At 37.2% G+C, this 23,121-nt stretch overlaps 1 protein-coding gene across 1 annotated transcript in view; it reads left to right on the forward strand.

The window, feature by feature from the left end:
* Nucleotides 1-1,706: 1,706 nt before the first annotated feature.
* CCDC7 (coiled-coil domain containing 7) overlaps nucleotides 1,707-23,121 on the forward strand; it is a 424,140-nt gene continuing 402,725 nt past the window's right edge. Inside the window, exons 1-8 of the mRNA XM_055092614.2 lie at nucleotides 1,707-1,996; nucleotides 7,173-7,502; nucleotides 8,925-9,017; nucleotides 11,828-11,911; nucleotides 12,855-12,875; nucleotides 13,189-13,221; nucleotides 21,252-21,418; nucleotides 22,668-22,729. Coding sequence (XP_054948589.1) covers nucleotides 7,224-7,502; nucleotides 8,925-9,017; nucleotides 11,828-11,911; nucleotides 12,855-12,875; nucleotides 13,189-13,221; nucleotides 21,252-21,418; nucleotides 22,668-22,729 — 739 coding nt within the window. The 5' untranslated portion in view covers nucleotides 1,707-1,996; nucleotides 7,173-7,223. The remainder of the gene's footprint in view (nucleotides 1,997-7,172; nucleotides 7,503-8,924; nucleotides 9,018-11,827; nucleotides 11,912-12,854; nucleotides 12,876-13,188; nucleotides 13,222-21,251; nucleotides 21,419-22,667; nucleotides 22,730-23,121) is intronic.

Consider the following 23,121-nt stretch of genomic DNA (forward strand, 5'->3'; position numbering starts at 1 on the left):
AACTTTTCTGTGGTTCTTAGCTGTGCTGACTATTAAGGCCACAGATATGACTGGTGAACTTTTGGCTAGACTCATGCTGAGAGTTTTGCTCATGTATGCTAACTTGACAACTTGACCGTTAAGATTTTACCAACAAAATTAGAAATGACTAGATATAATCCATTTTCAGGGTTCTAGAAAATAACTGAAATTGGCTTTGTCAAATCTAAGGTCTTCTTTAATCTCTCCTGACTTTTAGTTCTATCTTTCCTATCCCTTTCATTTACAATGGTTTTGGGAGATTTGGAATTTAGCAATTCAGTTCTTTCTAAACTACTTTCTTAATTTTATTGCCAACTTTAAAAAATAAAAAATTGTTGGTGGAAAGCTTAATAAATCATTTATATGTACATTTTCTTTGTTACTGACATAAAACACACATACTGAAAAGTGCACAAATAAGCATATGCCTTCATGGTGTTTTTTTTTTTTCTTTTTTAGATGGAGTCTCGCTCTGTTGCCCAGGCTGGAGTGCAATGGCACAATCTCGCCTCACTGCAACCTCCACCTCCTGGGTTCAAGTGATTCTCCTGCCTCAGCCTCCTAAGTAGCTGGGATTACAGGCACCCGCCATCACGCCCGGCTAATTTTTGTATTTTTAGTAGAGACGGGGTTTCACCATGTTGGCCAGGCTAGTCTCGAACTCCTGACCTCGAGTGATGCACTGCCTCAGCCTCCCAAAGTGCTGGGATTACAGGTGCGAGCCACCACACCCAGCCTGCCTTCATGAATTTTTGAACACACCCAGAAAGAGCAGAAGACAGAACATTTCTGGTACTCCAGAAGATGTGTTGTTTTCCCTTTCCAGGCAACCCCAATGGTAACTCCCAGTGGTGTGATGGAGCTAGCCTACACCAGCTCTTGGGAGCTGATAAATTTTCAGGAATCTCTTGTGAGGCATTCAGATTTTACTGGAAAATTAGAAATAATTAGATATAATCAATTTTCAGAGTTTTAGAAAATAGTTGAAATCTACTAAGTGAAATCTAAGGTCTCCTTTAAACCTCCTGGTTTTTAGTTTTAGTTCCATCTTTCCTATTCTTTTCATTTACACACAGGCATTATTAACAGTTAAATTATATCAATTAATATTTTAAAATATTAGAAACATTTTACTTTGTTCAACTTAAAGACAAAATTAATATATTTCTTGAGGTCAAATTATCTAAAAAACTCTACCTTGTAAAATTGCATCTTAAAGCAGTGCGTGGAAACTGATGGCAAGAAACCACCTAAGCGTCACAACTCTGCTTCAAGTTAATTCCTAGTCCATTTGATTTTGTTTTGCTTTTAAGATCACGAAACTGATGTACACTTCCGTCTGAGCTTAGAGTGGTAATGAACTCCACAATACACTGAAAAGAGCTTGAGGAGACAGCAGATGAAGGACTGGGGCTCTGGTTTTGAGCTCAGGTTCTCAAAGGTCCTACCAGGCCTGTACTTTATTTCTCCTCCGCGGGCCTCTAGGCCAAATGCCTGAATGAATCTGCGCTCAGGGGGCGTCCTGGAATTACACTTGGGAGAGAATAAGAAAGGAGGAGGCCCATGTGCCCATGGACATTATCAACCTTCCGGCAAATCCCCACAGCCGCCAAACTGCGTCTCCTCTTCCGCTCTCGGCGCGCAGCTCACGCCCGCAGCGTCAGTGACGCCGGCGGCGCCAAGGCGTCGTGGCGTTGGGCGCCTGGGACGTGGCGTCAACGGCCCCATCCGGCGCCGGCGGCGGGTGCCCGGCGGTCTTTGCTGCCGCCCGGGGGCGCAGAGGCCGGGCCTTTTCTTTCAGCACAAACGTCAGTTTGTAAACGGGTGGGGCTGGAGTCTGAGGAGTTTTCAGGCTTGCGTCTCGAAGGAAGTCTGGCAGGCTCGGAATTGTCATCTTCCTCAGGCAAATAGTTTTTCACCTTAGAGCCAGCAAGGCCAAACCGTCCAGTCACCCGACTTCCCACAGTCTCAGCAGGTACACAGGGCGGGGAGCCTCGCGAGCGGCTCCCTTAGCAGGACCTGAGGGTTTCGGGAGTCCTGGCTTTGCACTTAGTTTTCCCGCTGCCTGGCTGCCTCCGTGGCGGTTGTGCTGCTTTTTATGCAGGATGTAGGATCGAAGGCAAATCATCCTTTCCCTACGCCCCCTGCCAACCCCTGCCGCTCTCCTCGATTTTGTACACTTTATCGTTAAAGGATTTGAAATGAATGTAAATTAATCCTTGAAGGATGAAACCAGAAAACATTTGTCGTGGTGGCGGAAAGGGACGGATGCACTTGGGCGAAGTAATGCTGACATCTACTTCCTAGCATTGTTAGGAGGGATAAATGAATTAAATATGTAAAGTCCTTAAATATTTGCTTGCTAATACGAGTATTCATTGCGTGTGACTCTGTTTTTGTATTTATGTGAACTTCATCGGAGCATTTGTCAGGTTCTTTTTTTTGCACCAAGTGAGCGTTGCCTGCCTGCCTGCCTGCCTCCCTCCCTCCCTTCCTTCCTTCCTTCCTTCCCCCCTTCCCTCCCTCCCTCCCTCACACTTTTTTGGGGAGAGAGGACACAATGCAATCCATAACAGCATATACACTTGTTCTTTTTTCCATCAAACTTTCCTCTTGACCATGTTTTCTTCTAGTAATAGTGTATTTCTTTACTCCCTTTTATAGTAAAATTTCTCTACAGTGCTTATATTCAATTCATTGTTCCTACTTCCTCTCTTTTGAACGGTAAGTCAGATATTTACCTCGATCATTCTACTGAAATTGTTGCCGTTCTTCAGGTTACAAATGACCTACCTCCATGTTGCCAAATCCAGTGTCAGCTTAGTCTTCATTTTACTTGACTCAGCATTTGACATAGTTCATCACTTGGTCCTTGGTGATATTTTCTTTTCCTTGCTTTCTATGTATATATACCCTTTTGGTTTTACTTATTGGCTCATTGGCCACTCTTCTTACGTCCTGTTTCCTGGTCCTGATGGTTTTGATGGAATTTTTGATGTTTGCTTGGACCTGAAGGTTTTGATGGAGTTTCTTTGGCAATGTAATTTATTCAGAATTCTTTTGAGGCTTTTCAATTTTGTAAATTTAATCTTGGTTTCTGCATCATTTTGCTTGTAACATTAATTTTTACTGAAAGCATCGTGTCACAATCGGTATGAGAAAAATGTAAAAGGGAGCAGGGCGTGGGTGGCTCAGGCGTGTAATCCCAGCACTTTGGGAGGCCGAGGTGGGAGGATCACCTGAGGTCAGGAGTTCGAGATCATCTTGGCCAACGTGGTGAAACCCTGTCACTATTAAAAATACAAAAATTAGCCGGACGTGGCAGTGGGCACCTGTAATCCCAGCTACTTGGGAGGCTGAGGCAGGAGAATCGCTTGAACCTGGGAGGCAAAGTTTGCAGTGAGCAAGATTGCGCCATTGTACTCCGGCCTGGGCGACAAGAGCGAAACTCTGTCTCAAAAAAATGAAAAATGTAAAAGGGAATATTTTGCAGGGGCTTTGGTTCAAGTTCTATAATGTGTTTATTTACTATTATCATCAGTAGTTTCCAAGAGAGCATTGTGTTCTTCCTTCAAATGGATTTTTAGTGACAAGTTATCTTTGCAAAGTCCTATTTGATTATGATTTAAAAATTATGCTTGGCAACTATGCATTCAATTAACTATAGTGTTAACTATAGTGTTTCATCGAAACAAAAAAGCAGTTGTATAATTCTTGGATGAAATAAACATTTTCGGTGCTATTAAGATATTTTCGTTCTATTGTTCACAACCTAGTTTAGAATTTTTATTTTTGAGAATTTTCTGTTTGTGCTTGTCAGACATATTTAAGGGCATGTATCCCTGGCCCCATATATATTATATGTTTTTAATTTTAATTTTTTATGAGTAGTCTCTTAAACATATATATGATTCTTTTCCAGCGGGGTGTCATCTACTTGTTAAAATCCTAATAAATGTTCACATATTGAAATATCTGCATTTTGGAAATCCATAATTACATCAACAATTGTTATCTGCTGTCCCTATGTCCAAAATAATTGAGAAATTATTAGTTTTTAAAACTTTATTCAAAGTGGTTTTATTAATAACATCTGTAAGTTTTATTATTTGTTTTTATATTTTATTCTCTAAAATAGTATGTTATACTATTTGGTATTGATATTTATGTTTTGCATAAATGTGCTAACAGGATACCATCAACTTTTGCCATGGTTTCTGGCAAATAAAAAAAATCCTGTTATTGGTCTCTTAATATATATTGGATGATCTTCTGAATATTAGATACTGCTTCTCCAAAAATTGAATCATGTTTATTGTTATTAACAAATATATAGGCCTTTATTTTCTCATTTTCAGTACAATTGCTAATTATTTATATTTTTTTCAAACCTGATACTAGCTTTTAATACTTATCACTATTGATGTGTATTTTATTAATGTTCAGGAATATGTGATAAATGCTGCTGATCTTTGCATTATTTTTTATTCTTCAGCTGGATTATTCCTCCACTGATTTTATTCTTTGCATCAGTTTTTATTCTTCAGCAGTATTATTTTGTGATTACTCGTGTTGTTTTATCTGTTATATTTTTCATTTTTTAATATCTTCACTTGGGTCTTAAAAATTCCTCTTATACCTGTTTCATATGGCTGATATTCTCTTTCTGTGTGTTTATGTATTTTTAGTCTCTCTGTTTTAATGATTCTACAACTAAAACATGTTTTTTAGTTTATTATTTTTATATTTATTTATTTATTTGAGATGGAGTCTTACTCCATCCCCCATGCTGGAGTGCAGTGGTGCAGTCTCTGCTCACTGCAACCTCCACCTCCGAGTTCAAGCGATTCTCCTGCCTCAGCCTCCCGAGTAGCTGAGACTACAGGTGCCCACCACCACGCCTGGATAATTTTTTGTATTTTTAATAGAGACAGGGTTTTACCATATTGGCCAGGCTGGTCTCGAACTCCTGACCTTGGGATCCACCCGCCTCTGCCTCCCAAAGTACTGCGATTACAGGCGTGAGCCAATGCGCCTGGCCTATTTTTTATTTTTTAATGGTTTTTTTTTTTCCGTTGTCAAGTTGTTTTGGCCTGTGAGCTCATATACCCTTGGGAGTGTCCCCTGTTTGTCTGGTAATCTATTATTAGGAAATGATCAAAAGCCAGTTCCCAGCCTGTGTTCCTCCTGGAAGTTAGGGAAAGTATGTGGGTGTATTTGTTTTCGAAGTGCTAAATATTTCCTGTGGTCTGAATGCTTGTGTCATCCCCAAATTCGCATGTTGAAATTGGGCCCCAATTCAACATATGGTAGAATTAGGAGGTGGGGCCTTTAGGAGGTGATTAGGTCATGAGTGCAGCACCCTCATAAATGGGACTACTGCCCTTATAAAAGAGGTCTGAAAAAGCTCCCTTGCTCCTTCCATCATGTGAGGACACAGAGAGTAGGCAACATTTATTTAGCGTCTGGGCTTTCATCAGACACCAACTCTGCTGGTGCCTTGTCATTGGACTTTCCAATCTCCAGAACTGTGAGAAATAAATGTTTCTTGTTTATAAGCTGTGCAATTTATGGTGTTTTGTTATAGCAGCCTCAACAGACTAAGACACTAGTGCTGCTGTAACAAAGTACCACAAAGTGGGTGGCTTAGAACAACAGAAATTTATTCTTTCATGGTTCTGGAGGCCAGAAAACTGAAATCAAGGTTTCAGCAAAACCATGTTCCCTGCTAAGGGCTCTAGGGAAGAATCTTTCATTGGTTTTTACAAGCTTCTGGTGGATGCTAGCAATCCTTGATATTCCTTAGCTTGCAGCTGCATCACTTTAATTTCTGCCTGTCGCTATATGGTCTTCTTATAGTGACACCAGTCATTGGATTTAGGACCCACCTTAATTCAGTATGACCACATCTTAACTTTGTCATATCTGCAAAGACCCTATTTTCAAGTAAGGTCACATTCAAAGTGCTGGGGGCTTAGGACTTGAACATATCTTTTTCAGGGACACAGTTCAACACATAACAATGGGACAAGCCAAAGTGTAGAGAGCTTCAGATAACAGAGTACCAGTGTTACATTACTCTATCTTAATTTTGCCATTGTACCTGACAATTCCCACGGTTAGGCATATACTCTTACACTATTTGGGAGGTGGCATTGTCCTGAGTCTTAGCTTTGAGGGGAGAGAAAAATAGAGGAATAAAAGCCCAAGACCTATCTAGTTTATACTTCCTTATCTTAGCATAGCTTTGATGCTGCCTTAATATTACCCTAATGATACCTTGGGCCAAGGCTACTGCTCCTGTGGGAATAAAGATGTATATTAAGGACATATATTAGCTCAAATATGGGGGAAAGATAGGAAGAAAATGTAATTTTTCTTTTTCCTGAATGTATTCTCTCATTGTTGCTTCTGGCTTCTTCAGTCCGTATATTCCCATTCTAAATGCCCCATAAACAAATGAGCCTTTGTTTAGGGGTTTCTTAAGTTAAAAAATTTTCTGTTCTTGTTGTGTTCTGTTGTTAGGAATATTTTCCTTTCTATTTTTCATTTTTTCAGAGTTGATTTTGGGATTCGCCATCTTCATAGCAATTGATAATCCTTTTATCATTTTAAATCTGAAATGTTTTCATCTACAACCCTCCTTACTTACAGGAAATGCTATAAGTCCTATAGGTAAAATAACCCAACATTTTCCATATGGAGAGCAAAGGGTATAGAAAAGAAGCAAGATTTGTAGCCAATTTGACCTATGTTGTAATTCTGAAAAATTTAACACTTACTAGCTGTGTGACTCTTGGTTAGTCACTTAACTTGTCTGAGCTCACTTTACTCTACTCCCATGTAAAATGGAATAATGATGTACATAAAGGGCATACCTTAGATTAAAAATGATGGAGCTTTTACTGTTATTATGCTTAAGTTTAAATAACTTATTGATATAAATTAGATATTGTGATAACTGCATTCTATATTTCTTCGTTTTGTTTAAGTTACTGTTTCTCAAAAAAGCCTGAAGTGTAATCGTAGCTTCCAGAAGTTGCTTAATGTACTCTGAGCAAATTGCTAAAGCCATCAGAAAAAGAGAAATGTAGTATGTGAATTTAATTAGAGCCTGGTGTTTTCTCTGAATCTCTTATTTTTTTTCACAGGGAGGAATAAGTTTTTTTCATCTGTAATTTGGAAGCCAAGTCAGTAACAAAATGAAACCAGTAAAGCATCTGTTGACCACCAGTAACAAATCGGCAAATGTTCCAGCATTAACTACTAAAAAAGGACTACATAATTTACCATTATCACCTGAACTAAAGGAAAAACATAATGCAAAATTAATTCATGATAAAATTGAACCAATGGTCCTAAGATCTCCACCAACAGGAGAATCCATTTTACGGTATGCTTTGCCCATTCCATCGAGTAAGACAAAGAACTTACTACCAGAAGATGAAATGATCGGAAAAATTATCAAACATCTGAAGATGGTAAGAGGCTTGTTAGTTTCTGTGTTGCAGGGCCCCCATGATCACCCCAGGTTTAGTGATGTGCTAGGAGGACTCACATGACTCCACATATAGTCATACCGATGGCTAAGATTTTTTACAGTAGGCACATGAGGTGAAATTAGGAGAAAACCAGATCTAAGCTTGCAAGAGTCTTTTCCCTTTAGAGTCACCCAGGAGATGCTTAATTTCTTTAGCAATGAATTGTGACAACACATATGAAATGTCCGCCAGGGAAAATCATTAGAAACTCAGTGCCCTGGGATTTATTGGGGGTTGTTTACTATTCACTCTGTGCTTAGCATGTACGAAAATTTCAGACTCTCACAAGGAAAGGAGGTTCAGTATAAACAATGTTATACAAACAGTTTAGGGACAGTGAGCTGCTTCTATCAGTGAATGGGGAGAACCCTCCTGAAATCCAGGATCTCAGATGCCAGGTTAAGGCCAACCTTGCAAGCAGGCCTTCCTAAGTCCTGCATTTCTACTATGTTAAACTCTGCATTTCAGAGACTTTAGCTCTTTTTTCGTTTCTTGAGATGAAGTCTCGCTCTTTCGCCCAGGCTGGAGTGCCGTGGCGTGATCTTGGCTCACTGCAAATTCTGCCTCCAGGTTTCAAGCAATTTTCCTGTCTCAGTCTCCTGAGTAGCTGGGACTACAGGAGCATGCCACCATGCCTAGCTAATTTTTGTATTTTTAGTAGAGATGGGGTTTCACCATACTGGTCAGGCTGGTCTCAAACTCTTGACCTCAGGTGATCCACCCGCCTTGGTCTCCCAAAGTGCTGGGATTACAGGCATGAGCACCATGCCTGGCTGAAACTTTAGCTCTTGATGTGGGGAAAAATTTTCCTTTCTCTGAGTTTCTATTTTTTTCACTGCGATCCAGAATTGAATTGTAAATGTACCAAATAACAATGAGGAAGAGCACAAATATAAAAAAATATATAGTACATCAAACTTGTACAGTACAAGTTTGTTGAAAGTTTGAGGGGTTAGGCCAGATAATTTTCTTTAAAAATTCATTGCTTTCTGGTCTCCATCTTTCTATTTCCCCTAACTCTCTTCAGAGGAGAAAGTCAAGGCAGACTTTGAGGAAAACTCTACTTAATGCTTCAACCACTGATGGACAGGCCCTCTCCGTTTTAAGATAGCTATCAACACAGAAATGGTAGAGTCATAGAGCATCTCTCTATTGCTAGGGAGTAGGGTTAAGGAATATTGCTTTTTCCTCATGATGACATGAAATTGGGTATGGGATGAAAAATTTAAGTTTATGGCACTGGAAGAAATAAGTCTTACTGGTAAAAAGGTCCTGGCATAATTGATTAAATATTATTTACAGTTAATATAATTAATTTTAAACTATTAAAGTATCTAATTGGCTTTGATTTTTTTTTTACAGGTTGTTTCCACTTTGGAAGAAACCTATGGACATTGCGATCAGAATGGAGAAGAACCATTTGTAAAGCATGAACATGAAGAATTATCTTTATCTGTAAGTATATGCAACCCTAATATAGAGACATTAACACTGAAAAGGGTTGATTTTCTTTTTAAAAATATAAATTTAAAATATTTTCTTTTGGAGTACTTATTATATCCTCAGAATGAATTTCCCATCCATGAAAATGATCCTCTTAGAAAATTACTCAACCCAACCAAATCCCTTTTGACCTGAATTTTGCCAAGAAGTTTGCAGAAAAGGAGTTCTACATACCCATTAGGAATGACCAAAATTTTAAAGATAGAGAATAATCACATTTTAGTAAAGATATGGGGCCACAGGAACTCTCATACACAGCTGGTGGGAACACAAATGGTACTGCTATGTTGAGAAACAGTTTGACAGCTGCTCACAAAGTTTAACATATACTTAAAAGATAACCACCAATTCCACTCTTAAGTAGTTATCCAAGATTAATGAACACATACATCCTTACAAAGACTTGTATATAAATGTTTATAGAAGTTTCGTTTGTTAACAGCCAGAATAGCTACTGAATCCAGCAACCCAAATATTTACTAACTGGTGAATGGATCAGCAAATTGTGGTATAGCATACAATGAAATACTCTTCACAATAAAGGGAACAAACTACTGACACATAGAACAATGTGGATGAATCTCAAAAACATTAGGATGTGGGGAAGCTAAATAAATAAGGCTACATATCGTATGATTCTATTTATATGAAATTCTGGGAAAGGGAAAACTGTAATAAAGGACCAGTGGTTGTCTTGAGCTAAGGTAGGAGGGGAGAATTGACTGCAAAGGAGTACAGTGAAGCTTTTTGAAATGATGGAAATGTTTTATATTTTTATTGTGGTGGTGATTACCCAACTATTAAAAGGACTATGTAATCACAATCCTTATCCTGCATGACCTTGTGGTTATTATGTTTTGAAGCCCTGCCAGGAATGAATCAAAGAACCAAAACTAAAATCTAAAATTGAAGTCCAATAGAAACTGGGATGACTAGAGGTGGGAGGGAGGCGGGGTAAGGGTTGAAAAACTAGCTATCGGGTACTGTGCTCAGTACTTGGGTGACGGGATCATTGGTACCCCAAACCTCAGCATCACGCAATATATCCAGGTAACAAACCTGCACATGTACCCACTAAATCTAAAACAAAAGTTGAAAAAAAAAAACCACCAAAAAAATAAAATAAAATGAAATTAAGTTCACTTTCCTGTGGTCTCCAATACTGACAAAATTGAAGAAATCAGCCCTTCGGATACCCCCTTTATTTTACTGAATTTCTTTCCTCCAATGATCTTGTATTTTATTTCACATCAACCACTAATGGACAAAGTGATATCCTGTAGTCCTTACCATAACTGTTTCATAATTTGAATTTCAGTCATCCTAATCTGTGGCCCCCACCTCCTGTCGTTCCCACTCAGTCTGTCCAATATTCTGTCTCCAAAAATCCTTTGATTTCACAGAGAAACATAATCCATTGGTCCTGCTGCTTTTTAGTGTCCGAAATCCTCCTTGTGCCCTTACTTACCCAGCTTAAATAGCATGGTCCACTATTATCATCACTCCCTTTCACACGTACTTAACTCTCTTGCCCTGTTCTGCTTTATTGGTCTCATTTGGTTACATTATAAACTTGGTCAAATCAATTTCTATCTTCTCTGTATTTCTCTATCTTCTCTATATTTGTGGCACCTGAATGTGGGTGGAAGAAGTAGGCTAATAGTTTCTCTTTATATTTGTGATTAGTAACACTAATCTGTTCATTTTCCTCTCTGCTGGATGATTTAGTTTTTTTTCCCCGTCTCCTGTATGATTATAGGTCTTTATTGTGACAAGAAGTATGTGAGCCTCTCAGCATATTTATTTATTTATTTATTTATTTAATTTTATTTTTATTTTTTTGAGACAGAGTCTCGCTGTGTCACCTAGGCTGGAGTGCAGTGGTGTGATCTTGGCTCACTGCAACTGCTGCCTCCTGGATTCAAGCGCTTTTCGTGCCTCAGCCACCCACGTAGCTGGGATTACCGGTGTGCAGCGCCACGCCCAGCTAATTTTTTTGTACTTTTAGTAGAGACGGGATTTTGCCATGCTGGCCAGGCTGGTCTTGAACTCCTGACCTCAAGTGATCCAACTGCCTCAGCCTCCCAAAGTGCTAGGATTACAGGTGTGAGCCACCGCGCCTGGCTCAGTATCTTTAAATGTAATGCTCAGGGAATATATTCTTCGTGGAGAACCACTCTATGAAAATCCTAACTGTATATAAGCCTGTAATATTTGTTTATCATGAGTCAATTCTCTGATTTACGAATCACTGCTTTACTAGAAGGGATTTGATCGTTATGACATTTAAGCTGTAACTATTTTTTCCTCAAAGTTTTATATTGCCCGTTAGGTGAGAGCAGAAGACTGCAGTTCATGGCAAGTATACAGTTAGGTATCATAGGTAGTAGTCATTTTCTAACACCAAGAGATTTTTTTTTATGGTAATGATTACCTTTTATTGGGCCACCCAGAAATTTCAGTACTATAAGGCTGGGATGCTGGATTTTCTGGAACTGTGTAGAGATGAATGAGGGGAGAGACATAGCTGGGTATATGTCACTGATGGGCCACTTCCCAAAGTGTACTTTCTTTCATGTTTTTTCTTTGGGAGAATTTGCTAGTATGGCATTTGAAGCATGGCTTCTTGCTGTAAATGTTTGAAGGGACATAAATTACACAAAATTAAAATTTTTCAAAAAGTAAATATGCTAGAAAAAGACAGACATGCATATGGATTCTTAAATAAAAGTAACTTTATGTTTTATTATTCTTTTCAAAAGGTTGGGGATGATATGAATTCATTCTTGACATATTGTTCGCAATTTGCAGCTCAGCTAGAAGAAGCACTTAAAGAAGAACAAAATGTATGTATTCTGTATATACTGTCAAGTATAAAATATCAAACTTGTACTGGTTGTTGAAAATTGAATCTGCTATCCAGTCAGCCAACATTAATCTAGATTCAGTGTCTTAAGAAATTATAAATGGCATTGGAAAGCATTATTTATTTATTTTTTATTCTTTTTTTTTAATCATCATCAAGGGTTTTTACTATGCCCAAATGCAAAGATTATGCCACTGAACCACCACAAATAAGACATGAACTTTGAATTAATTCTTCAATAGTTGTGTGAATCTTAATGAATCTGCCATATTCCCTCACTAAGAGCATGTAAGTAGTTATAAGGTAGTTAATAAATAGTAAGGTTGTGGCAATCAGCATCAAAGAGAGAATGATTGGCCATTACAGAGAATGACCACACAATCATGGTTTAGTACCATAAGCCTTATCAATTAGCTATGAGTAAAATGTAAGACTACAGTGGAATTGTTGCAATTGTCTTTTTTTTCATATAATAGAATACACTTAATTTATTGCTTTTTCTGGCAATAGTATTTAAATTGGCATGTAATAATTATACATATTTATGGGGCACATAGCGATATTTTGATACATACAGTGGGTAGTGGTCAAATCAGACCACGTTATAGTGAGCTATGAGTGCACCGCTGCACTCAAGCCTGGGTGACAGTGAGATTCTGTCTCTCTTTCCCTCTTTCTCCCTTTTTATATATAAAAAGAAAAATTATTTTTAAATTCTAGAAAGAAGTTGTCTATGCAAGGTGAACTAAAAACACTGTCTGTAAATAAAAAATTACAAGTTTCAACTACAGATTTATAAAGTTATATTTTAATACTTAGTACATTTTTGTGATTGAAAATTGCAAAAGACTGAACTAAATATTATATCATACATTGTGAAGCATTCTATTTTTAAATGTGTTAATTAAAACTTTATTTTTCAGATTTTGGAATCTCTTTTTAAGGTATGTTCAATATATTACAGCTTAAGCCTACTAAAACTTAACACAGAAATACATGCCAATGAAGAAGAGGTTTCTAAATTTTAAGGGAGTAGAAGGAATTCCATACTTGCTGCTCTATATATTTAAGAATTTTATGTTCATTTGTATAGTGCATTAGCCCCATTCTGAATCCCAAGTGATATTTCGGTCAGGGCTGATATTTGATGGATGAAGATTCACAGACACAGACACACATTTATATAGATATTTATTTCATCAGTGCAATTTAAATAATCACTATTTCTTTTTTTGTCCCTCTTTTGTTTTCTTAAAGTGGTTTCAGTGGCAGGTCAATCAGATGGAAGAAGTAAGTCTAACGTTTTAAAATTGTTAAGTTAATATTTTTTAACTCATTTGAAAACCAATTTGGATTATGTATAAGTTAAGTATGTATAAGTCATTTTTGAATAACTGTTGGTTATAAAGTAACCTTTTGATTTGGGTAGACAAGGAATAAGTGGATGGGATAAAATATTTCTCAGTGACCTACACCCTATATCCCTGCATATATCTGGTATACTCCAAGTTTGACTGACACATTTTTTTTCCTAAAATTGAATAATGGAAACTAAGTTATTATTTTTTCCAATTTACATAAAAGGGTGATGAGAGAACCTTTCACTTTAAATATTTCTACCATATTTTAAAAAATCATGCTAAATGATTATGTATGTGTAGACATAAAATTATGTATTGATTTTCTATAGATGAAATATGTTATTTTAATGATGTTCTTTTACACTTTTGATTCAGGCACTTTGCCATTAGTTTGAGAACTACTGGTCTCTGTCCTTAGGGGCTTTTAATTCTACTTTGGAAAATACTTTATATATGCTGTCAGTACATTAGAATGATTTCCAGGGTAGCTTTACTGATTTACAGTATTATTTTAGTTCTCATTTGGTCACACTTATGGTTCAGTCCAATTAAACACTCTTGAAGCCCAGGCTTTTCAAAGAAAAGAGGCCAGTTTATTTGGGGGTATTTAAAGGATAAATATAGATAGAACCTTAAATGCATGAACTGTGACTATATCCTAGCATCTTCTCATTGTTTTTATCTCTGGTCCCAGAACAGAAGACTTTCATGGTCTATATGCTGTTTGCTTTAGGATACATTTGACTGACATTGGAAAAGTGTTAGTCATTCTTTGATTATGGCATAGAGGTCATTATCCTTCCAGAGAAGTAGGGGTAGAGTGAAGTCTACTATTCCTCTACCCTCTTTTAAAATGTGTTCTTCTTTGCAACTTTGGAAATTCATCTTGTCATCTTCTTTTCATCCATCAACCTCTTTTTATTATTTTATTAATGGGTTTACTTTTACTCTTCTTTTGCACTCAGTCCTGTCAATGTACATGACCTATCCAAAACCCTGGCTTCTCACTTTCTTGACTTCCTCATCTCCAAAGATCTCTTGGCCTCCACTTCCAGTCACACTCTGGAACTTGTCATTAACTAAATTACTTTATTTTAAAAATTACTAATTTAGGCAACTTATTCTTGAACTGTAAATTTCTGTTTTTCCAATTATTACTTTAAATACTGCTCTGGCCACCAAACACTTGGAATGCTCTAAATACAAGCCGTTGGTTGGAACTCCTTCAATTCCTGCTACCTAACACAATATTAACGTCTGTACTCATTTTCTCTTTCTTTTTTCCTGTTAAGACAGATACATTGTTCTTTCTTATACATATGACTAATTATTTCACTTCTGTTTTGGATTTCATATCCTCTTGCCTTCTCAAGACTTTGTGTTTGTTTGTTTGTTTGTTTGTTTGTGTTTTTGAGAACTTGATCTCATTCTGGTTGCCCTGGCTGGACTGCAGTGATTTGATCTCGGCTCACTGAAGCCTTGACCTCCCGGGCTCAGGTGATTCTCCAACCTTAGCCTCTCAAGTAGCTGGGACCACGGGCATGAGCCACCATGCCTGGCTAATTGGTATTTTTTTTAGTAGAGATGGGGTTTTGCCATGTTGCCCAGGCTAGTCTTGAACTCCTGGATTCATGCAATTCCCTTGCCTCCTCCTCCCAAAGTGCTGGGACTACAGGCGTGAGCCACTGTGCCCTGCCGTGCCCTCTCAAGAACTTTGATTAATTAATTATTCTCTCTTGTATATTCAGTTTCTCTCATTCAATTTATCCTTCTTTTCAGTTTTTAAATATGCTCTTCTATCTCTTATTTGATCCACATTCCTCTCTAAAGGCCTATTTCCATGTCCTTTATTAGCCTGTTTTTAAAAAAATTATTTTGTATGCAAATTTACTCATATTAGGGAAACAATCATTAGATTATTATCAGGGTATAAAGGCAAAACTGGTTTATAAGCGAGTGGGAGAAAAACAGAGTAGACAGTCTTTGAACAATGAAACTAGTTTTTTTTTTTTTTTAAAGTATTCAACGAATAAACTGGCACCTAGTGAAAAGATTAATCTGGGCACTCTTTCCTTGTAAGAGACAACTAAGGGTATTAAGTAAAACAGTTAGAGTTGTTAATGGATTTCCTATAATAACCCTTAAGAGTTTAGCCATGGAGCATGTGTCACACATTCAGAGCCACATTTATTTTTATATTCATTTACTATACACTATGCTCTTACTTCCCAAGCATTTCTCAATCTATCCAGACTGAATTCTGTCTCCCTAACAAGTAAAACATTCTCTCCATATGGTTCCCAGTAAGTTGTATGTTGTTAAATTAAACAGACTTTTTTTTTTTTTTTGCCTCAGCTATAGTTAATATTATTGATCGTGCCCTCATTTTTGAAACACTAGTCCTTTGGCTTCTGTGAATTACATTTTCCTGGCTATTGTTTTACCTCTTTGGCTGTCTTCTTTTTAGAGTCCCCTCCTTAACCCAACCAGTAAATGTTGGAGTACCTCAAAGTTTTATCCTATGCCTTTTTTCTTTTTACTCCAAACTTTCTCCCTAGGCAGTCTCATCCAGTTTTTCCATTCAAGTATTACCTTTATGCATGTAATTTAGAAACATAAACCTCTTGCTCAAAATGTTTCCCTGAACTCCAGGCTTTGTATATAATTGCTTACTAGACTATTCCACCTCAGATGCAATGGGTCAGAAATATGAATTTTTACTCCTAAACTCATATCTCTTCTAGTGTTCCCTATCTTAGTGAATGAGTACTATTTATCAAATTGGGTAAATGTGAAATGTGGAAACCATTCCTGACAACTCACTTCCATCTATTCCTGATATTTAATCTATCCACAAGTCCTCTGGGTTTTACTTTCTAAATAACTGTCAGATGTGTCCACTTTTCTCTGTGTCTACACCTTATTGTTGGTTACTATCATATCCATTTTGCCTGAAATCCCAACCAGTGCATTCATAATCACCAGGAGGAACCCCCACTGCACAGTATACTTCTGATCTGGAATTTCAAGTTTTTCAATGTTTAAACCCATAATTACTTATCTTTAATATTTTATTAATTTGGTGTACCAGATATATTATCTAAAGGTTTGTATTATGTACTGTTTTTCAAGGAGTGTTTCTCTTTTTTTTTTTTTGTAAACTTTTATTTTAAGTTCAGGGGTACATGTATAGGTTTGTTATTTACGTAAACTCATGTCACAGATATTTGTTGTACAGATTATTTCATCACCCACATATTAAGCCCAGTACCCAACAGTTATCTTTTCTGCTCCTCTCCTTCCTCCCAACCTCCACCCTCATGTAGACCCCAGTGTCTATTGTTTCCTTCTTTGTGTTCATGAGTTCTCATCATTTAGCTCCCACTTATAAGTGAGAACATGCAGTATTTGGTTTTACGTTCCTGTGCTAGTTTGATAAGGATAATGGCCTCCAGCTCCATCCATGTTCCTGCAAAAGACATGATCTCATTCATTTATATGGCTGAATAGTATTCCATGGTATATATGTACCACGTTTTCTTTATCCAGTCAACCACTGATGGACATTTAGGCCAATTCCATGTCTTTGCTATTGTGAATAGTGTTGCAGTGAACATACACATGTACGTGTCTTTATGATAGGATGATTTATTTTCCCTTGGGTATATACCCAGTAATGGGATTGCTGGGTCAAATGGTAGTTCTGTTTTTAGATATTTGAGGAATCACCACACTGTTTTCCACAGCAGGCAACTAATTTATACTCCCACCAACAATGTATAAGCATTTTTTTCTCCACAACTTTGCCAGCACCTTTTATTTTTTGTTTTTACATTTTAATAATAGTCATTCTGACTGGTATGAGGTGGTATCTCATTGTGGTTTGATTTGCATTTCTCTAATGATCAGTGATGTTGAGCTTTTTTTCATATGATTGTTGGCCCCATGTATGTCTTCTTTTGAAAAGTGTCGTTCATGTCCTTTGTCCACTTTTTTTTTTTTTTTTGAGACAGAATCTTGCTCCCTCACCAGGCTGGAGTGCAGTGACACAATCTCGGCTCACTGCAACCTCTGCCTCCCGGGTTCAAGCAATTGTCCTGCCTCAGCCTCACAAGTAGCTGGGACTACAGGTGTATGCCACCATGCCTGGCTAATTTTTTTTTTTTTTGTATTTTAGTAGAGACGGGGTTTCACCATGTTGTCCAGGCTGGTCTCGAACTCCTGAGCTCAGGCAATCTGCCCGCCTCAGCCTCCCAAAGTGCTAGGATTACAGGCGTGAGCCACTGCGCCCGGCCTTGTCCACTGTTTAATGGTGTTGTTTGTTTGTGTCTTATAAATTTGCTTAAGTTTCTTATAGATGTTGGATATTAGACCTTTGTCAGGTGAATAGTTTGCAAATGTTTTCTCCCAATTTCTAGGTTGCCTGTTTACTCTCTTGGTAGTTTTTTTTGCTGCACAGAAGCTGTTAAGTTTAATTGGATCCTATTTGTTAATTTTTGCTTTTGTTGCAATTGCTTTTGGCATCTTCATGGAGTCTTTGCCCATTCCTATGTCCAGAATGGTATTGCCTAGGTTGTCTTCCAGAATTTTTATAGTTTTGGGTTTTACATTTAAGTCTTTTATTCATCTTGAGTTAATTTTTGTATATGGTGTAAGCGATGAGTCCCGTTTAAATCTTCGGCACTTGGTTAACCAGTTATCCCAGCCTCATTTATTGAATAGGGAGTCCTTTCTTCATTGTTTGCTTCTGTCAGGTTTGTCGAAGATCAGATAGTTGTAGGTGTGCAGCCTTATTTCTGGCTTCTCTATTCTGTTCCATTGCTCTATGTGTCTGGTTTTGTGCCAGTACCATGCTATTTTGGTTACTGTAGCCCTGTAGTATAGTTTGAAGTCAGGTAGTGTGATGCCTCCAGATTTGTTCTTTTTGCTTTGGATTGCCTTGGCTCTTTGGGCTCTTTTTTGGTTCCAATATGAACTTAAAATAGATTTTTTCTAGGTCTGTGAAGAATTTCATTGTTAGTTTGATAGGAATATCATTGGATTTATAAATTGCTTTGGAAAGTATTGCCATTTTAACCATATTGATTCTTTCTATCCATGCACATGGAATGTTTTTCCATTTGTTTGTGTCATTTCTGATTTCTTTGAGCAGTGTTTTGTAGTTCCCCTTGTAGAGATTGTTCACCTCCCTGGTTAGCTGTATTCCTAGGTATTCTTTTTGTGGCAATTGTGAATGGGATTGCGTTCCTGATTTGGCTCTTGGCTCGACTGTTGTTGATGTATAGGAATGCTAGTGATTTTTGTACATTGACTTTGTATCTTGAGACTTTGCTGAGGCTGTTTATCAGCTGAAGGAACTTTTGGGTCAAGACTTTGGGGTTTTCTAGATATAGGATTATGTTGTCTGTAAATGGGAATAGTTTGACTTCCACTCTTCCTATTTGGATGCCTTTATTTCTTTCTCTTGTCTGATTGCTCTGACCAGGACTTCCAATACTGTGTTGAATAGGAGTGCTGGGAGAGGGCACCTCAAGGAATGTTTCTTAAAGTGTAGTTGATAGAACACGTTTAAATGTCAGCCAAGATACCTGTTATAAGTGCACATTACTGGATTAGATTTCTTTTGTGAGTCTGTGAGTTAGGAGTCTACTGCTTCAACAGGTAGGAAACAAGGGATTCTTATGCACACTAACATTTGAGAATCTTGTGATAATCTTTTTACTGCTGACGTAATTTATTGTCAGTACATGCTGGTAAGGTTAATGTCAGTGATCATTTTGCATTACATGTTGCATTAACAGAGCTACATGTGGAAACTATTAGAGAATATGGTGAGCTACACCAGAGAAATGTAGGCTGAACCTACAGTAGCCTGTACACTTCAGAATTGTCCTGCTGGAATCTGTGCCCCAAAGGTCTTTCTGAAGAAACCGTTTAGCTGATAACCCACTATCTATTCCATACTCTTTTAGTTCTGTGCCTTTATCTTTTTTCCCAGAAAGGACTTCTGTTAAAATTTAATCTGTATTGGGAAATGTGATGTATCGAGAGTCTAATCAAGGGACAAAAACCACACAGTAATTTGGTTAGGGAAAGTTTAATATAAAGAATTATTGTAACAGAGGAATATCTACTAAAGGATATTGATAGACATTCTACTAAAGGAGTAAAGATAATTCTAATGAATACAGGAGTAGAAGATAGAGGGAACAACTTCAACTCCTAGGATGGAATCAGAATATGAATATCCCCAATCATTCCCTCCCAGCAACGCAGGGCTAAGATGCAGAACTTCTGAAGAGGGAGCAGCTTTCATCACTACATGGCAGAGAAGTCTGCTGGGCTGCAAGGCTGGTGGAGCTTGAACTCACTGGGAAGGTGTCCATGAGGGTGGTACACTTAGGAATCTGCCCTCTGTGATGCTAGGAAAAGCCACCTTCCAGAGAGGTGTTGTACTTCCTGCTGGGAAGCTGTTCATAAGGGTGATATGTTGGAAAACTTCCCTAAGGGAGGCTCTGCACTGGTGGATTTTGCTACGAAGTTCTGGGGGAAGCTGCCCATAGGAATCTGCCATGCCAGGGACCTTACCAGGAAGCCATCCATCAGGTGATGCTGTTGAAATTTTCTGGGGGTGAGTACTATAAAATATACTACACACTACCTGAGGAAGAAGCAGAGAGAGATACACAGAACTAGGAAGAAAAGCTTCTTCCTCTTCTAGTGCCTCTTCAGGACCCTCTACTGAAAAAGGCTAACATCAGGCCACCTGTCAGGGAAGAAATATTCCACTATCACAGACAAGACAATGAAGAATAGATTTTTGAGATGAGATGCAGTAAATTGATGACATTATTTTTGACTCAATTTATGATTTGCGGCTTCTTATTTGGAATATTTCCTTTGTCTATAGAATTTCCATAGGTCTCCTGCTTCTCTTCCACCTATTCTGTGTTCCTTGCCATATCTTCCCTACACCCAAGCTCAGACTTCTAGTGCATTGCCCAGCATTCACTTCCTGCTGTTATATCCTACTCTCATTCCAGTCATTACAAAAATGAAGTCTCTGTTCTAAATCCCCAGTGCTAGAATTTATCTTTGCTAAGTCCTTGACTTCATTTTTTCCCCAACTTTTCCTCCTAGCATAAGGATTGGAGATGTCTACATGGGTGGATCTCTGAATTTAGGGCAAGCAATTATTTTAGCATTACTCTTGTAAATATTCTGTGCCATTTTCCTATCAAAACTTTCTGACCCCAATTGCTATTCTGCTTGTTTATGTCTCCACACATTGGCTGTTTGTAGGTTTCTTTTGCTGTGGTTTTTGGACACTCATTCTTGCTGAATTTTCTTTAAGTAAACTTATTACCTAGAATAGTAATTATGGTCATCTTATTCTGTGAATCTTGCTGTTTCTTTCCACGGCTTGTTATTTTTTAGCTTGATCTATTCCAAAGGTCTCAAGACAGCCAAATATGTCACAGTCTTCCCCATGCAGACTGGAAAAATGCTAGTTCCATAGATCTTTATATTTTAACTTCTGGGAGTTAGTAATAGACAGTATTAGACTTTGAGAGAAAATTACTATCTTTAGATAATTTACTACAGTAAGGGTATTCTTAAAAAGAATTTATGGGAAACAATTTAGAATTACTCTTGTAAATATTTTGAGTTGCATTTATTGTTATTGGACTTGCTTAAAATTCCTATATATTAAAGCAATAAACAGACAGTTAGATTTCAGGCTTTACATGTAAAAGCCATCACTGAGCTATAGTTGTATTCATAGATAATTGCTCATATAAATATATTTGTAAAATATTGTATCATTACTTGGCTATAGCTATAGATAAGAAAAATATAAAAATTACTTTGATTTAATAAAGGAAATAATGAAATTTATTTGAGGTATGGGAACAAAATGGGTATTTACTAAGTAACTGGTTAATTTTATTATTTTAGATAAGTAAAGATCAAACTCTCTTACAAGCAGAGCCTCCAAAACCTGACAAAACAGTCATTTTAAATATTGCAGAAATAGTAAGGCTTGTACAAAGATTTGAAGAACTGAAGAATCGCCTTAAACAGAGGTCTAAATCCTCCATGAAAGTCATGTTGTCTAAAACTATGTAAGTGAAATATAAGAACTAATTGAATTAAAAACAGTAAGAAAGGGTATATAATTAGCACTGAATGTAAGATAATGGGTCAGATATGATGGCTATACACAGAGCTTCTTAGTCAAATCAGGTCTAGTCAGCTTGTTTCTATTTGCAATTTTAAATAATCTGAGATGTACAATACAGGAGACATTCGCTGCATGTGGCTATGCAAATTCAATGTAGAAAATCAGTTTCTTAGTCACACTAGCCGCATTTAAAGTGCTTAGTACCTACATGTGGCTGTTATTAGAAAGTTATATTGGACATTGCTAGCTTTGAAATATCTGGCTTATAAACTCTTCTCTCAGTTTGATTAGGAAACTCCTAGTAATAAATAGGAAACTAAGATCTAATGAAATACTTCATTGTTCATGAACACCTTCATTAATTATATTAACAGCTTATCAAGTAAAATTTTTACATTTATAAGCAACCATGTTTTTGCATTAGACAGATAAAACATTCTTTTTTTGTGTTAAAATAGAATATACATACCCATAGTTGGGAGGGGCCACTAGTTATGCAGTTACTTTAGTGATATCTCTGTCAATAACTGAAAATAATGAAGAGAGTGGTACTTGAGTTGGCTCCTGGGGGTTGCATAAGTAGATCCTTGGTTCAAAGATTAAGGTTTAGACCATATTCATACTTGACATTTAAGTGTCTGCTGTGTACTAGTGATTTTTGTAGTAACTTTACATGTATAATCTTTGATTTTCATAACTACTTTATGAGAAAGGTACTATTATACCCCAATTTTAATGAGAATAAACTGAAGCCAATAGAGGTTAAGTAATATACCTGGCTGAGGTCATATAATTAGTAAATGGATGAAACAGGTTTTGACCCAAAGGTCAGGTAGTCTCACTCCGGAACTTATGTCCTTCATCATTATACGATTGATAATAATACTTCGACAAAAAGATACCTCATGTTTCTAACAATTTATTTTTGCTGTTTTTGTTGTGAATGTTTTTGGTATACTTAATTATATTCATGGCCTGCATGGAATTCATATAATTACATAGTTTAGTTTGACTTTTCAACTTGTAACTTGTAAGTTTACCTTAGTGTCTGTGAGTAAAGATTAAAGATATGTTTAATTTTTATTCTACAAACTTCATATGTCTGGACTTCACATTTTAGTTATTTTAGTGTAATTTAAACTCTTACTCTTTGATATATTAAAAAAATTTCATTTATTGAACTTTAACAGGGATAAAGAAAATCGACCAGAAGCAATGAAAAGTTGTGAAGCTCTGGCACAGAAAATTGAAGGTGATAATATTTTATATATGTTTATCCTTAAAAATTTTATTAAAAATTTTGTTATTATTTTTTATCTTTTAAAGAGAGAGTCTCACTCTGTCACCCATGCTGGAGTGTAGTGGCATGAATATCGCTCACTGCAGCCTCAAACTCTTGGGCTCAAGTGATCCTCTCTGCTCAGCCTTTTGAGGTAGCTAGGACCACAGGCACAGGCCACTGAGGCCAGCTGATTTTTTTTTTTTTGTACAGATGGAGGTCTCACTATGTTGCCCAGGCTGGTCTTGAACTTCTGGCCTCAAGTGATCCTCCCACCTCGGGCTCTTAAAATGTTGGGATTACAGGCATGAGCCACCATGCCCGGCATGTTTGACTTTTGTGGGGTTTCCTAAGTGTATGAACAT

Source organism: Pan paniscus, chromosome 8, assembly GCF_029289425.2.
Source record: "Pan paniscus chromosome 8, NHGRI_mPanPan1-v2.0_pri, whole genome shotgun sequence".
NCBI lineage: Eukaryota > Metazoa > Chordata > Mammalia > Primates > Hominidae > Pan > Pan paniscus.